The following is a 16,758-nucleotide window of genomic DNA, read 5'->3' as shown; positions in this document are numbered from 1 at the left end:
CGACGTCGACATCTCTTCAAAAAGATCGGTAAATTCCACCTTCTATACAGAAACTCACAACAAGTAAAAATCACTTTTCAGAAGAAAAGAAAGAAGAAGAATTTTTTCAATTTTTGAAAATCAGAATAGAGCAAAAAGTTTGACAGCTTTCTCATTACAAAATAATCAAAATGGTAAACCAAGCATGCCAAATTTCATTATAAGTTGTGGTTTATTCAAATTAAAGTTGCTTGGGGCACATATTTATAGAAGCACACACACTCAATCATAGTTTATGTAACTTTTTTTACTGAACTTTCCATCCAATTTGGACCATCCTGTATGCTTCATTGTCCAACACTGTATGAAATTATCGACAAAGCAAGTAAAGATAAAATTTAATAGAAAAAAAATTGATTAGTATTGATTGACTATACAGGGTGTCCCACGACGAAAGACATCGATTGATATTGGAAAAAGTATAAATAGGAGAGTGTTGAAAATTTGGCAGGATACTGATGTGGGCATGCCCAATCTAACTAAAATATTTCCAAGATGGCACTTCCGTTTATACCGGAAGTCGATCACAACTTTCTTATTTTAAATAGAACACCCTATATATTATTACATATTTGGATTCCTCACCAAATTCTGACCAACTTTTGTGTACAATGCCCTATGCCTATCTCTAGCCGTTTTTGAAATATTTTATGTTTTTCCAAAAAAGTGACAGTTGCAATGCTCAACATATTTTTGTACTTTGTCAAAACCGTATTTCATTTTGCAATGAAACTTTGGGTTATTGTAAATAAAGGATCATTTTATTAAACTGAGGGTGCGTAATGACCCATTTGTAAACAGGGTCGTCAAAAAAAAATCATAAACTTGCCACTAAAAAAAATGAAAAATTTCAAGTTTTTTAAATAGAAACCCACATTTTTGATGACGAAACAGTTTGAGCATTAAAAATTACTATACGTTTCAATTTACTTGCCTATACCTAAATCCAACCCATTTCGTTTTATTTGAGAATAAATATTTTTTTATTAGGCTGCATGGCTGGTACTCTAGTTGGTCATGCTTTTGACACACGGTGATATTGGAGACCTGCAAAAGCATGTTAACAACACTAGTTTTGAGTGTTTTGACAACTGCAAATATACCGTAGCGGTTACGTTAATCAAACCAAGATTACTTAAATCTGTTTATTATTTACGGAGAATGTGATAAAGTTGTGAGTAGAACATGTGAGGTATTTGCCGCTCGTTATCCAGAAAAACCAAAGCCATCACCAAAAGCTGTCAAGCAAATAATTGAAAATTTTAAGAATACCGGATCTGTGAATCTGAAAAGCTATTAAAACAAAACCAATCCTTAATAATACAAATGTAGAAATTGCAATTTTGGGCTATTTTGTTGCAAATTCAACTTCGTCAATAAGACAAGTTTCCGTAAAATCAAGCATATCCAAAAGCTCAATTCAAAGGATCCTGAAGAAACATAAATTTCACCCTTTTTCATTTAAATTAGTGCAACACAAAAGAGGTTGAATTTCCGAAGAGAGTGGTTTTTAGTGAGTTTTTGCTGACTAGTCACTATGGAGAAGAATTGTTTTTGAATAATATTATTTAGAGCGACGAGGCCAAATTCACTAAAAATGGAATGTTCAATAGACATAATTCACACTACTGGTGTGACATAAATCCACACGTAATTAGAGAGAGAAGTTTTCAAGAAATCTGGAGTTTTTATAAAAACATGTATATTCTCAAATAAAACGAAATGGGTTGGGTTTAGGTATAGGCAAGTAAATTGAAACGTATAGTAATTTTTAATGCTCAAAATGATTCCGTCATAAAAAATATGGGTTTCTATTTAAAAAACTTGAAATTTGTCATTTTTTTTAGTGGCAAGTTTATGATTTTTTTTTGACGACCCTGTATACAAATGAGTCATTACGCACCCTCAGTTTAATAAAACGATCCTTTATTTACGATAACCCAAAGTTTCATTGCAAAATGAATTACGGTTTTGACAGAGTACAAAAATATGTTGAGCGTTGCAACAGTCACTTTTTTGGAAAAACATCAAATATTTCGAAAACGGCTAGAGATAGAAATACGGTATTGTACACAAAAGTTGGTCAGAATTTTGTGAGGAATCCAAATATGTAATAATACATAGGGTGTTCTATTTAAAATAAGAAAGTTGTGATCGACTTCCGGTATAAACGGAAGTGCAACCATCTTGAAAATATTTTAGTTAGATAGCCCACATCAGTATCCTGCCAAATTTTCAAAACTCTCCTATTTATACTTTTTCCAATATGAATCGATGCCTTTCGTCGTGGGACACCCTGTATTTATAGAAGCACACACACTTAATCATAGTTTATGTAACTTTTTTTTACTGAACTTTTCATCCAATTTGGACCATCCTGTATGATTCATTGTCCAACACTGTATGAAATTATCGACAAAGCAAGTAAGGATAAAATATAATAGAAAAAAATTTGATTACAAAAGTTTTAGAGAATATTGAGATGCATAGTTTAAAATTACTTGCGGATATACAGAATGGTTCATGAAGGCGTGGCAGATAAAATATTATGTAGTTTTTTTTTTAAATGAACCTCCCTATTTTATAAAACACATACTTAGATTCTCTAAGAAATTTTAAAACTTTTTTGTTAATAATGTCTTATAAATAAACTTAATAGTTTTTCCAATATTTCAATTTTTTCAGCAAAATACTAGTTTTTACTATGATGGAAAATTGTCTTTATCGCCATTGTTTGTAAAAGTAGAATACTCCACATTTGGTGCGAACGTTCTAAATATAGACAACCAAAAAGATTTATTCAAGTAAACTTGCATTAGATGCTACAGGGTGCTCAATTTTCTAAATCATACTTTGACTAATTCAACTTAAAAAATTTTTTAAATGGAATACCCTGTGCATTTTTTTTTTCTGATAGCTTTTATTAAACACTTTAACTTTTATTAAGTTAATCGAATTTCTTCCATACTTTATGGACACACTGTATACTATTGTCCACGCTATACCACACCAACAATATGACCATAATACTAACCTCATTGATTTATGTCTTGCAAAAGCTTACAAAACAGTCTTGAAGCTTCCAAAAGTTTCTAGAACCGTCTATAAGGTTTCAAATGCCTTAAAAACAGTCCAGAACCTTCAGTGCTCTTTAAACTGCAAACAGTTTTCAAATGCTCAAGAGAACACAAATCTGGTCTCCGTTTTGCTGTAACTGCCGCCATTTTGTCACTGACTTTGAAATTAGGACATTTTTTACAGTTTTCAAAACATGGCACCCTTAAAAATTATATTTTGACCAATGACATGACTTACTAAGGCAGTTAAAGACAATTTTAAAAATTGAAAAATTTTATAGGGTTACCCCTTTTAAAAATGTCAAAAATCTAGTTTTTTATTTTTTAAGATCGACCGGTGCGTTGTACGGTAAAATGTTATATTTAATGAAAGTTGCGTCTCTTTGAGAGGTATACATGAAAACACTTACCGTTCAACTCAAACCGTTTCTGAGATATTTAGAAAAATGTCCGAAAAAAGGTAATCAAGTATGACGCCCTCTAGCGGCCAGACGGGGCAAGTTAGCGGTTCCCGCTCAACGTCACGTGATAGCTCCAATCATTAGCTACTTACGATCATTTAATGTGTCTAAGTAAGTTTTAAATAATCAAGTTATTCGCGATTTTTTGGGAAAATGCACCGAAATTTTGTCCAAATGAAGGTTTTTCGTAACCTACTATACTGACCGCCGGCGCCGCCTGAATTAAAGCATAATATTTCGGAAACGGTTAGATTTACATAAAAACTACAAAAATGCAAAATTGTTCTTAATGGACCACTAAACCAAACTACGTAACGTTTGAACCTCAATACAGGGTGTGCACGAAATTGTTAGTGAGTCATTATTTTTGCTCACCCTGTACACAATTTTTTTTTGTGATAGAATTTTTTGCTCTACACCTCTGAAAAGAGAAATTCAAGACGTTTCTTTCGAGTGGTTAAACCTCCCTGAACTCCCAAAAATAACCAAGGTACAGAGTGTTCAATTTTGTGCATCTAAGTAGTTTTTGGAAAATATCTCGAAAACGCAAGCAGTTTAAAAGCATTCATAAGTTTCTAGAACAGTCCATAAGTTTTCAAATGCTTTAAAAGCAGTCAATCAGCTTTTCAAAACGGTTTAAAGCTTTCAAAAGCTTTTAGAACAGTCTAAAAGATTCCAAATGCTCTTCAACTATAGTCTAGAAATTTCAAAATTGTCTAAGTTTTCCAAAAAATTATAGATCCGTCTAAGAGTTTCCAAACACCTCTAAATCATTCCCGAACCTTCAATATGCTCTAAACCGTCCAGAACCTTCCAAATGCTCCTCAAGTAGTTAAAACAAATTTTGAGAACAGAAATTTCCAAAACAGTCTAAAATCTTCCGTATGCTTCTAAAGCAGTTTAAAAGCTTAAAAAAAGTAAAAAAAATTGCATCTCTGAAATAGTGCTTTTTTAAAGTTTTTTTGAGAAAAATTAATTAGTTTTTTAAGCGCTTTTTTTCACGATTTTAGTGCTTTTTAATCCGGACTCTAGTCATAATTCGCTTGGTGACTTTTGCTACCCACCCTACAGCTTGTAACGTTGCTAATATTATTGACAAAGTCCGTTATTACAAAAGTAAATGTAACTACACACAATAACACATAAATTGTACAACAATAATTGTGAAAACCGAATTAACCAGCATCAAATGTAAATTATCGCTTTTTCCGTGGCACTATTTACGGCCTGAAGGGTCATCTACATTAAAAACCACAACAAACTCGCTTTTGCGGTTGTTTTATTGAGATTTATCCAACACGGAGTAATGAGGCTATTGTTTCATGTTTTTAATATACATGCATCTAAATCACTTGAGGCTCTTTTATACGCTTTTAGTAACAAAATGCACTCTGAATGAGAAAAATGCCAACAAAGCACACCTTCAAGAAATACTCTCGTTTTAGACAAAATTCATTCACAAAATGTTACAAAAAAACGTTTATGCTTATTTTATGGAAACATTTAACTAATTCAGAAGGTTCCCCTCGTTAGTATTCCGCCCGATAAGATCGGCGTATTTAAATTTTTGCGACCCCAAAAGTCAACTCGATTTAGAAGTGGGCTGGATCGATATAACTGGGTTTCCGTTTTCACATTGAATTATAATTCCACTGAAAACTGAACGATTAAAACTATACGGGGCCGAAACGAAACTTTCCCCAAACTAATAAAACCAAATTTTCGTAATTTTTTGCTTGGACAACTGTTGTTTACTTTGCCGAAATGGGGTACAGCTTTAAATATATGACGGGTCGATATTTTTAGATAGAAATAATGTTTTGATAACGTTTCTGCCTTGCCCGGTATTTATAAGTTGTCACCGTAACCTTCCCGATAAATATAATTCTTATACTACCTACTTTTTGCGTTGCGGTTCATTAAACGCGTCTCTCATTAAACGACCTGAAATTTGAGCAATAAATTTGTCAGTGAAACGACATGGTATGTACAATATGCATCAAATTGACATACATTTAGAACAACATTACGTAATAATGTTTATTATAAAATTAAGATTTTAATATGGATTATTCTTAGTATTGGATGCTTCTCTTAGTCTGGATATCGTCCAGAACAGCCTGCAGTTCGTCGTCTTCGAAACGACCCTCCAATGATGGTATTAGAGATTTTGCCTCCTCCGCCGTTTCAGGACAAAGATTAGCAATGGCAGCCAACTCGAATTTATGCAGTTTTTTCTGATTCAACAAACTAAAAAATAAGTTAAATTTTAGTGCAAAAAAGTATCAGGGGTCACAGTAAATTTTTAAGAAAAAAAAAACATCACTGGGGCAGCAGGAAACAAGTTAAAATAAAACCAAGAAAAAATAAAACCTGTATTTCTTTAACATTTTTGAAGCATGGTTTATACAGGTGTGGTAAAAGAAATACCTATCATACGAATTATGAAAAATTTAAGTTGTATTTTAAAATTGAGTAATTTGTCAAAAAGAATTTGTCTCAGTTTTTCTAGATTTCATCAGTTGTAATTTTTCTCTCACCAGTCAATTAAGTCATAGGTCCTTATTGGAACTAATTAGTTAATACAGAAAGTAAACTTGGAACTCCAATTTGGGTGAAATACTGAGAGTAATTCGTGGGGTAGATCGCCGAGGTAATTCGAGGTATTATGAGGTACTTTCCCATTATTACGAAGCATTGCGAGATATTACAAAGCATTACAAGACATTTTGAGATATTTATAAGGCATTAGAGAGTATTTTGACGCATTGTCTGTATATTTCAAAATGTAGTGTATTAATACAACAAAATTGAATGAAAATTTAACAGAGCAGCATAGGCACAGGTAATTATTATGGTAAAATCTTTTTTACGTGATATTGAGATGAAACAATATTCATTACAAATTATTATAATAATTTACCAATTTTGCAACATTTAAACTACATTTTTAAGGTCACGTGACTGTTTTTGACAGGTGTCAACTGGCTTTTACAGTGTTGCAAGCTGAAAATTGTATTATTAACGTCACGTAACGTGTTTTTACAATTTCAGCTTTTACAACTGTCTAAATTTAATTTAACAAATGATCAACATTTCAATTACACTTTAAAGTCACGTGACTGTTTTTGACCGCTGTCAGTTGGCTTGGACAGTGTTGCAAGCTCTAAAATGGCATAATCAAAGTCACGTGATGTGTCTCTTGCAATTTCAGCTTTTACAACTGTCTAAAATAGTGTAAATTTAATTTACCAAATTTTTTAATTTTAAACCACATTTTAAGCGTCACGTGACTAATTTTGACAGATGTCAACTGGCCTTTACAGTGTTGCAAGAACATGCAGAATTGCATTTTCATCGTCACGTAACGTGTATTTTGCAATTTCAATTTTAACAACTGTCTACATTTAATTTACCATTTTTCAAAGTTTTAACTGCGTTTTGAAGTGCACGTGACTGTTTTTGACAATGTCAACTGGTCTTTGCAATGTTGCAAGCTCAAAAAATTCAATTATCAAGTCACGTGACCTAGTTCTTCCAATTTTACTACTGTCTAAATTTAAATTACCAATTTTTCAACTGTTTCTTTTAAATGATACGTGTCTTTATTAGACACGTGCTAACTTGATTACTATGACAGTTAGAAGATTCGTGCAAACGTCAAAATATAACCCATAATTTCATGCAACTGTACAAAAAAACATTTTTTGTTTGTCAGAATTTGGATAAACAGTCTCCTGACCTTAGAAAATCAATTTGAAGCTTTTGGCACAAGGTCAAATCAAGTGTCAAAAAAATCAATTTTAAGCTTTAAAATTTGGAAAAACAGTCACGTAACCTGAAGAAGTCATTTTTATTGAATCATTAATCCTTACAAGTCATGTTCAAATTGTAAAAGCAAACATGCTACTTAATCCAACCTAAAAACTGTCACATGACCATAAAAAAAATAATTTCAAGGGTGTTTTTCATCAAGATTTATCATTATCTCAATACCAGGGAACTTGTAACTAAATTTAAGAATGCCACAAATGTGTAAACATTTGAAGGTATCCTGAGGCAGTTTAAACAATTTAAAGACATTTTGATGTATTTCAAGACAATTTGAGGCATTTTCACTATGAAGCATTTTGAGCTGATTTTAAAAGCTTCCTAGATAATTTGTATGCAAAAAGGCATTTTGATGTACAAAAAATTATCGGCGGTCTACCCCTCGGAGTAACTGTTAATTTCATTTTTTAATTCCACTCTAAATCAACTTTTGTCATGAGTTATTTGAAACTTCTAGTTCATTTTTCATTGGACAATCAAGAAAATTAAAATTCAACATAAACTATTCCATAAGTTAGCAACTGCGAAGATATATGTACGAGTATTTTCAATAGAAACTTTCCAAGATCACCACAAAAGTAAACACACTCACCCGGAAAGTTTAATCGAGTTAACTTCTATAATGTCGAAAAAGTTTGCTTCCGTTTCGAATTTTGAGCGAACGTCAACAGTGAAAAGATTACAGAAAGAAGTTGGCAAAAAGTTTAACACTATACAGCTGGTCGCTCTCATTGTGGTTGATAAGATTTATCGAAAATATACGACTTTGTTATATCTTACAAAAGATTTTATCATAAAGGGAATTTTTAAAAATCAATAATAATATGGGACAGAGGTTTAATTGTTAAAATTTGTTTATGACCATCCTGCGTGTTTTAACTGCTGAAAGTACATTTTACTCACTTTCTGACTGCTGATATGGTTTCCTTATTTTTGAATTTGCGAAATCTGTCGGTGTAGGTCAGCGTCTTCATGAATACATCGGAAAATTCCTGTTCATCTTCGGCGGACTCGTTTTGAGCTTTTCGGTGCTCCAACAACATGTGCACCTCCGATATTAAAAGAGTTTCAGCATTTTCAAACTCTGAAAAAATACAAATAATCAGTACAAATATAAAGAACCATCTTCTTATTGCATCTGTCTGTAGGAAAAAAATTTCTATTTATGTAACAAGTTAAAAACCACTATATTTCACTGAAATGTTAATAGTTTTAAAACTTGTAGTCAAAATACTTGTCTTAAAACCAATTACAATACCCACAATTATATTATAAAGCTTTTATTAACAATTTCTGTACTAAAAAAACAACTTATTTCTTGATATAACCCTCAGCGACTAGAAAATCATAAAGTCTACGCGTCTTGTTCACGTCAATCTTCAGCATACTCCTCGCCTTTTGCAATTTCACAAATCCGGCCCTGGAATTTTCATTAACTAGTGCTTCCTTCAATTCCAAGTAGGTTGCAGGAACTAATCGAACGGAGCTGCACATGTCCCTTTCTTTTTCGGTCAATTTTTCATAACCGGGCATCCCCAGTATTTCCAAAGGTGCGGCGCCGCTCCGTTTTTTAAAATATTTGGGAATAAACTCGTAATCTTTATTTGACTTCCAGTTGAATTGAGGTCTAGTCCGGAATAATTTCAGTTGTTTCTTGTTCTCTTGGTGAAGCTGGTTCAGTTTCAAGTACATCTGGCCTTCAGCCAAAGTGGTTATACCTTTTCTTCTTAGGGCCAGCAAACTGAAAACCAGAAACTGTTGCAAAATCTATTTTCAACAGCTTATATTATAAGTCAGTTTTTTCCAGTAGGGAAATCAGAGAGAGGGATATCTGCTAAACTGTACTTGGAGGGAAACTTGGTTCTGGAGGTTGGATATTTTAAAGCAGCTTTTTCTTTCTCTGTGGGAGTAAGAAAAAGGGTTTTAGTGTAAGGAAAAAACAGTCCAACATGGAAGATAAACGTGTAAGTGAGGAGAGTTATTAAAGGCAATCGCCGCCTAAAACGTTCACGTTTAGATGACATGCATCAGTATAATGATGTTACTTTTTTTTAGTTGTCAGTGTCAAAAGGTTTTTGTGAATTTTACCTTTCTTTGTGTGATAAAAGTGAGTACCTGTCCAATTTTGTCCAAATTCCTCAAAATAGTCAGTTAGGAAAACCAAAATAACTGCATTTATGAAGAACACAATGAGAGATCAAATCATGTAGGTAAATTAATGAATGCTAATAAAACAGAATTATTATGTAAGAATGGAAATTGTGTAACAGATTATTTGACCAAATTGAAGAGCATTTTTAAATGTTTTAGAAATGGCTTAAATGCCGGTTTTGCTTTGCAAATATTGGTCTTAAATGGAGATAGACCAGTCACTGTAAATAGCCTCAAGAAACTATCTTGCATTGGAAAATCAGTAATTTTAGGAAATGGTGGTAATTTTTTTAACTATAAAACTAGAGACAGTGAACATACCTACTTCCTGATCAATGATATTCAAGAGTAGTTAGGAATTTCAGAATGCGCCATTTTCCTAAACAATTTTGAGGTTACAAGTTGTGATCTAATTCAAAACACACCTGATTTTGTGTTTTTTCATGTGTTTGCTGTCATTTAAAAAGGATAAAATGTTGAGATTTTTCAAGTATCTAGAATTATAAATCAACATAAATCAAGATGACACATGTGCAGCAGTTCCAATAAATTGGTTGGTCAAAAAAAGCAGCTTTCAATTTGCTGCTTTTCCTTGACCAATTGCAAATACTGCATATGTGGACTTAGCATTAAAAAAACCTTTTGACACTTTACTGTCAAAAAAAAAGAACACCTTCTAAGTTATTTTAAAACATTTTTTGATTTCTTACCGTTCAATTTTGACTCTCAATTCACCAGCCCTATGCATGCCCTCCATTAACATTTCAAATTTGGTTGGTTCACACAAATGCATAAACCTCAACATTTTTTCACAAACTGGTTTTGTTATAGTGCCATCATATCTGTGTAGCCATGAAAGAGTTTTTCTCAACACCAGCAAACCATGCTGAGCAATAATAGTCTTTCTCCTATTTCTCTCTCTTAGGCGGTTGTTGTAATTTTGTGTAATTGCATACTGAAGATTAGTTAATATCTCAAAATATGGATTTTCTGGTTCAATTGGTTCCAATGAGGCCACAAGATCTTCAGCATTCTTGTCATATTCATTTTCAAAGTCACCTCTAGGTGGGTTATATCCTGCTAAAGATTGATAGCCTACAGTATTACAGGCATAGCGAGGAGGTTCTTCACATTCAGTTAGTTGGAATCTGTAAGGTACTGTGATTTCTGGGACCACAATTTCCTTCTTGAACACAGGAATGTTTTTACTGCCATGTCCATCCAAGTAAAAGTACTCATAGTGTTCTTTAATCTCATTAATGGTCCTGTTAGGAAAGTTCAATGCCACTAAACTCCAATTTCCATAAAACAACAACAAATCAATAAGCTTGAGTTCCTCCTCAGCAGTCCAGTCAGAGTTTTCAAAAAGCACAAAATTAGTTGAGTGCACTCGATAATTATGATCATTCTTGTGTTCACCAAATTCAGCACCATTCGCAAAACATTGCAGACAAATATTTATTTTGCACATATCACAGAAAATGTAGCGCGTAACTAATTCTTTAAAACAGTTTGAACAATAGCCCAAAACGACGCTCTTGTCTGAAACAGCAAGGCTATCTTTTTTGTAGCTAACTAGTTGCAAGTCTGAAACGGTATAAACACGACTTAACATTTCAGACACGGCGGAAAAGGGCTGTATAGACGTACCTTTCGGAAATTGTAAATCGGCGGCATCCTCTTCAGTTAGATCAGTGTTTGTGTTTGCCATGTTGTGGTTAATTTACCAGTTATTATTGGGACTTTGAGAAAAATTAAGCAAATTAAACCATCAAACTCTCTTGATAATGCTGCAGTATTGATGTTATTTATTAACTATTTCACTAACCTCACATTTGAGAGGACAGGTTGACAAAGACAGTAGACAAATGAAATGTCAAAAATGTTTCGGCATTTTCTCTTTCTAATACACGCCGTTATCCGAAGATTAGAGAAAGATAAAAATATAGGTACTAGTTTGTTGAACGTTGTACGGCAGATGACAGCAGTTCAATGAACTAGAAAATGCATTAGTTAAATGGATGGGTAATATAGACCACGTCTATACCGCGAACTGAAATACATTTACTAGTATCAGATAGGAACTAAATTAATTTGTTTTAATACATTTTACATTTACTCTTGAAAAACACGTTTTCTTTTACTGAGGTCGAAAATATTGAAAAGTAGTAGGTATTTTAGCACATATTAATGAAAAAATATTAACCGTCTTCGGTCATCTCCTTTAATAGGATTATACAATATAAAATATTTTACCAAAATTTTGGCTTTTTTGTCACAAAAAAAAAGTTAGTTAATAGGACACTAATACGCATCTGAAAAAATAAGAAATCTGACTTGTAAAATATGATTATGTAAATAAATAAAATCTTTGAAATAATAAGAATTATTTTCAATAGAATAACTCTAATGCTTTTTAACAGAAGAGACTAATTGTTTCTACGGTCACGCCTTTAAAAAAACTGATAAAATCTAATCGATCCAATATTTTACTACTGTAATAATATAGTAGTTAGATCTGTGCAATCAATTATTAGTATAAAGTACTGGCACTATATGTATATCGAAATAATTATATTTTGATTGATTATCGGGCCTAAAATGATCGAATGAAAGTAAAACTTGTGTGGTGCCTGTTTAAGCCGCCACCGGCAATATTTTTCATTATAGGATAGTGATACATATAATTTCACCTTGACAAAATATTTAGATAATCGAAAAGGGGTCAAAGAGTGTGTTACAGTTATGTCTGGGTATGTTTTATTGCTTCATTGAACCATACATTAAGGTGTAGGGTGAAGGGGGAATTTAAATCCCCTCACACCATTTTTTTTTACTATATAAGCAGCCAAAAAATGTAATCAAATCACTGTTCAAGTCAAACTCATTTACCAACAACAACTAAACAAAAATGTACAAAGTAAGTTGATGTTTTTGTTTAATTTAGTTTTGTGTTTGTATACTAATTATGGTTCTTGTTTTAGCTCTTCGTAGTCGCCGCTTGTCTGGCAGTTGCCAGTGCTGTGGAACAAGCCACATCTTTTGCTTCGTTCAACGACAATCACAACTCAGTGCACCACATCCAATCTGCTCCAGCTCCTTCCTACTCCAAACCAGTTTACTCTGTCCCAGCTGTAGCTAAAGTAGCTGTCCCAGCTCCTACCTACTACAGTGCCCCATCAGCTTCTTCTTACTACAATGCCCCATCAGCTTCTTCCTACTACAGTGCCCCATCAGCTTCTTCCTACTACAGCGCTCCAGCTCCTAAATACTACAGTGCTCCTGTAGCTAAAGTTGCCAAAATTGCTGTCCCAGTCCAAGTATCAAAGGTTGCTATCCCAGTAGCTAAGTACGCCGCTGTTCCATCTTACTCCGCACCCAAAGAAGAGTACGCTCCAGCCAAATACGAATTCGCCTACCTTATCAAGGATGACCATACCGGTGACTACCATTCCCAAGAAGAAAAACGTGACGGTGACCACGTTGTAGGACAATACTCCCTCCATGAAGCCGACGGTACCGTGAGGATTGTAAAGTACTCAGATGAAGGACACGGTTTCAACGCTGTAGTCGAAAGACAAGGACACCCTACCGAAGCTCCAGTAGCCTACAAGAAGGTTGTGGCTGTAGCTGCTCCCCACCACTATTAAACGACACTTTAGACGGTTATAACGATTGTAAATAATGCCAAATTAGTGTAAATATTTATTTATTTGTGAAATATAAATTGTTGCATCCAATTATTTTTGTATGAATTTTTTAACAACAAAATTGAAGAAAGGTTTTTATTAATTTAAAACAAACTTTCTAGTTCTTAAATTTCTTGAAAACATATAGGTATACTAAACCAACACAACCTGAACAGTTTTCTCGTCAGTCTATAAATTTCTTTTTGAAAAGCCTTGAAAATGTTTAAGAAAATGTTACAGTTGGACGAAATTCTGACTACCACTAAAGAGAGGAGTCGAAATTATTAAGTCAAAACATAGGTTTACAAAAATATAGTAAATGGGAAATTAAAAAAAACACAAAACCGAATTGCAGAATGTATTATTAGAATTTTTTGGTAAACCGGTTTCGGCCTACCAGGCCATCATCAGCACTCAAATTCGCCAGACTTTAAAGAGACGTTAAAATTGCAAAATTAGATTAAATTTAAGTCAAGGTAGTTAAAATTAGTTAAAAAAGGATAGTTATGACGAAAATTAAAATTCTAAGATAAAATTGACCTTAAAGTCTTTCAAAAATTGGAAAAATACCATTTTTGTTAAAAATGATTTTTTTTTTCAGTGATTGGTTCCATTGCACAGCAAAGCACAGACTTATACCAAAAAACCTTAAATTAGGTAAATTAAGCACTTTAAACACAAAAACAGCCTAAAATAGAATAAAAAATCTTGAAAAATCCTAAAAACAGCCCAACCTAACCAAAATCAACAAAAAGCAGAATAAAAACAGCCAAACTTTACTTAAAATAGTATAATATAACAGTAAAGAATAAAAAAAGCCTAACCTAACCTAATAGCATAAACCGCATGAAAGACTGTGTTAGGCTGATTTTATGCATTCTTGGGTCAGGTTAGGCAGGTTTTACGCAAGTTAATCTTAGTTTAGGTTAAGTTAAATTAAGAACTAATGGAATTTTAGCCTTGTAATCGTTGTAAGGCAAAAATAAGTAAATGCTTTTGAAATGAATTTTACAACGGATTCTGTATACCTTTCAGTGCATTTACTGAATTATGAATGTAACATATAATGTATCAGCCCACACTGAACATTTTTTTCGTTTCCTGTAAATTCTTATCAAAATTAAAGTTTTTGATAGTAATTCGATGTTATGCATCTAAAAAACGACTAAAATTAATTCTTATTTCTTCAAATTAATCAAGTAGGTAATTGGTTAGTTGATATGTAATTACTAATATGAAATTTAATATTTTTTTCTAATCCAAAGTTTCTTTGCTGACTTTGTATTTGACACATTTATAGTGGACGTTTCAGTTATTTATTTTTGAGTAAAGATTTTTCTGTTTTTATTCGTAACACCTAATTTTTATGATACTTTCTCTGTTTACGTTCCTTTAACACCAATTAATAAAATACTAAAAAGCTGTTGATTACTAATGTTCAACAACTTTTTACATGCTCAATTAACTAAAATACGTAATTGATTCATCGTTATAAGATAGTGATATGCATATTACCTTGACAAATATTCGGTTGATCGAAAAAAGGTGAAAGAATGTGTTACAGTTCCGAGCATGTGTATTGCTTCACAGAAAATCAGACATCAAGGTGTATAAGGTGAAGGGGGTGTCAAAATCCCCTACACTATATTTTTTTAATAGGTATATAAGCAGAATAAAAAATTAAGCAAGACACTGTTCAAGTCAAACTGATTTACCAACTACAACTAAACAAAATGTACAAAGTGAGTGATTTTTTTGTATGGTAAAATAATTTACTAATTGGGTTGTTATTGTTTTTTAGTTCTTTGCCGTCGCTGCTTGCCTGGCAGTTGCCAGTGCTGTGGAACAAGCCACATCATTTGCTTCGTTCAACGACAACCACAACTCAGTGCACCACATCCAATCCGCTCCAGCTCCTTCCTACTCCAAACCAGTTTACTCTGTGCCAGCTGTAGCCAAAGTAGCTGTCCCAGCTCCTTCCTACTACAGTGCCCCATCAGCTTCTTCCTACTACAGCGCTCCAGCTCCTCAATACTACAGTGCCCCTGTAGCTAAAATTGCTTTGCCAGTAGCCAAAATTGCCGTCCCAGTAGCTAAATACGCTGCTGTTCCATCTTACTCCGAGCACAAAGAAGAGTATGCTCCAGCCAAATACGAATTCGCCTACTCCATTGCTGACCCTCACACCGGCGATTACCATTCCCAGGAAGAAAAACGTGACGGCGACCATGTGGTCGGACAGTACTCTCTCCATGAAGCTGATGGTACCGTGAGGATTGTAAAGTACTCCGATGAAGGACACGGTTTCAACGCTGTTGTAGAAAGGCAAGGACACCCCACTGAGGCTCCAGTAGCCTACAAGAAGGTTGTGGCTGTAGCTGCTCCCCACCATTACTAGATGATGACCAACTATATTGTTCAGGACTGTATTGTAATGCCAAATTAGTGTAGATATTTATTTATTTGAAAAATATAAATTTTGCAACAATTTGATTTTGTTTTTTGTGATTTTTTTTTTCATTTTATCTTGTAAAAAAAAAAATTATTAACACCTTTAAAAAGACGAAAAATGTTTTAGATCATAACTATTTTGGGTAAAGTACGTATGAACAATAAATTGCATACAAATAAAAAAATCACTTTATAATAACTACTATCAGCAAAAAAACAAAACAATTAAAATTTTTGTTACTAACAATAAGATAGTATAAATGTAAGCTATATTTTTAAAATTACACCTTTTGTACAACTGTAACTGAATACAGGGTGTCCTAAATATTAGGTACTCTACGCATGTGTAATTAAAATTTGTAGAAAAGCACAAAAACAAAGTTTTCAAAAATTGTTATTATTGATTTGGATATTTATTCGAAGAGATGATTGCAAACAAAAAACACACTTATGTTTTGTTACCCTGCACACTGAATTCAAAATTTGACAATCATCCCTTTTTTTACAGATTCGGTTTTGTCTATGCAAAATGCTGTTTAGAACCAGTTTTTTTAATACTAAATTCAATAATATATGACACTTATTGGTTTAAGAACGTTTTAGGTTTTGCTATAATGGGCCTATCCCACATATCATAAATTTTTGTTTTAATGACTGGAATCGAAAGAATAGGATCAAAAAACTATTTTTTCATATTCTTGAAGAAAAAATTATGGTCGTAAATGTTCGTACATTAGTTTGAATTTGTCCATTCAATTTAAAAGATCTGTTTTGGCGCGCTTGTGACTTACGTAATTCTGGGCGATTTTATTGGCTGTTGCACGCCAACTGTTTCACTTCTTGTCGCTGATTGGTTGAAAGTGTAGTACGTCACCGGCGGCGGGCGTTTAAAACATGAGATTAATGTAGTTTTTATCATCATTTTTTTTTCTATTTAGACTTAATATTTTTGAAAACAAAAAAATACGTGTATAATATTTTCAATCCGTCTTTGTAGTTATGAAATAAAAAAAAATTGTGGGACAGGCCCATTAGTAATTTTAATTAGTACGACTTATA

At 33.0% G+C, this 16,758-nt stretch overlaps 3 protein-coding genes across 4 annotated transcripts; 2 read left to right on the top strand and 1 right to left on the bottom strand.

Moving 5' to 3' along the window:
- Positions 1 to 5,603: 5,603 nt before the first annotated feature.
- Positions 5,604 to 11,416, bottom strand: LOC145724052 (DNA-directed RNA polymerase II subunit Rpb4-like). 2 transcript variants are annotated; one of them, XM_081972122.1, is made up of 3 exons: positions 11,210 to 11,402; positions 8,312 to 8,492; positions 5,604 to 5,827 (listed from the first exon to the last, which is right to left on the bottom strand). In XM_081972122.1, exons 1-3 carry the CDS (start codon positions 11,268 to 11,270, stop codon positions 5,653 to 5,655), a joined length of 417 nt encoding a protein of 138 aa, XP_081828248.1. In that variant the 5' UTR covers positions 11,271 to 11,402; the 3' UTR covers positions 5,604 to 5,652. The 2 variants fall into 2 exon arrangements, with proteins under 2 accessions (XP_081828248.1, XP_081828247.1); XM_081972121.1 differs by lacking the exons at positions 5,604 to 5,827; positions 8,312 to 8,492 and adding exons at positions 8,673 to 9,149; positions 10,270 to 11,146 and having other exon boundaries at positions 11,210 to 11,416.
- Positions 11,417 to 12,318: 902 nt separating this feature from the next.
- Positions 12,319 to 13,299, top strand: LOC145724053 (uncharacterized). The gene is made up of 2 exons (XM_081972123.1): positions 12,319 to 12,479; positions 12,544 to 13,299. The coding sequence occupies exons 1-2, from the start codon at positions 12,471 to 12,473 to the stop codon at positions 13,207 to 13,209; spliced, it is 675 nt and encodes a 224-aa protein (XP_081828249.1). The 5' UTR covers positions 12,319 to 12,470; the 3' UTR covers positions 13,210 to 13,299.
- Positions 13,300 to 14,835: 1,536 nt separating this feature from the next.
- Positions 14,836 to 15,736, top strand: LOC145724055 (uncharacterized). Its single transcript, XM_081972125.1, has 2 exons — positions 14,836 to 14,990; positions 15,050 to 15,736. Exons 1-2 carry the CDS (start codon positions 14,982 to 14,984, stop codon positions 15,644 to 15,646), a joined length of 606 nt encoding a protein of 201 aa, XP_081828251.1. The 5' UTR covers positions 14,836 to 14,981; the 3' UTR covers positions 15,647 to 15,736.
- The last annotated feature ends 1,022 nt before the right edge of the window (positions 15,737 to 16,758 follow it).

The sequence above is a fragment of the Ips typographus genome, linkage group LG2, assembly GCF_016097725.1.
Source record: "Ips typographus isolate SLU linkage group LG2, UJ_Ityp_2.0, whole genome shotgun sequence".
In the NCBI taxonomy this organism is placed as follows: Eukaryota; Metazoa; Arthropoda; class Insecta; order Coleoptera; family Curculionidae; genus Ips; species Ips typographus.
The sequence above is the reverse complement of the archived record's forward strand: the minus strand, read 5'-3'. Positions and strand labels throughout refer to the sequence as shown.

What these genes read in the sequence shown, in the direction of transcription:
- LOC145724052 (XM_081972121.1), bottom strand. Translation starts at nt 11,270, where the DNA reads ATGGCAAACACAAACACTGATCTAACTGAAGAGGATGCCGCCGATTTA. An exon ending in CGATTTACAATTTCCGAAAG is followed by an intron (nt 11,147 to 11,209) that starts GTACGTCTATAC and finishes ATACCGTTTCAG; the next exon opens with ACTTGCAACTAGTTAGCTAC. An exon ending in TTGAGAGTCAAAATTGAACG is followed by an intron (nt 9,150 to 10,269) that starts GTAAGAAATCAA and finishes TCTGGTTTTCAG; the next exon opens with TTTGCTGGCCCTAAGAAGAA.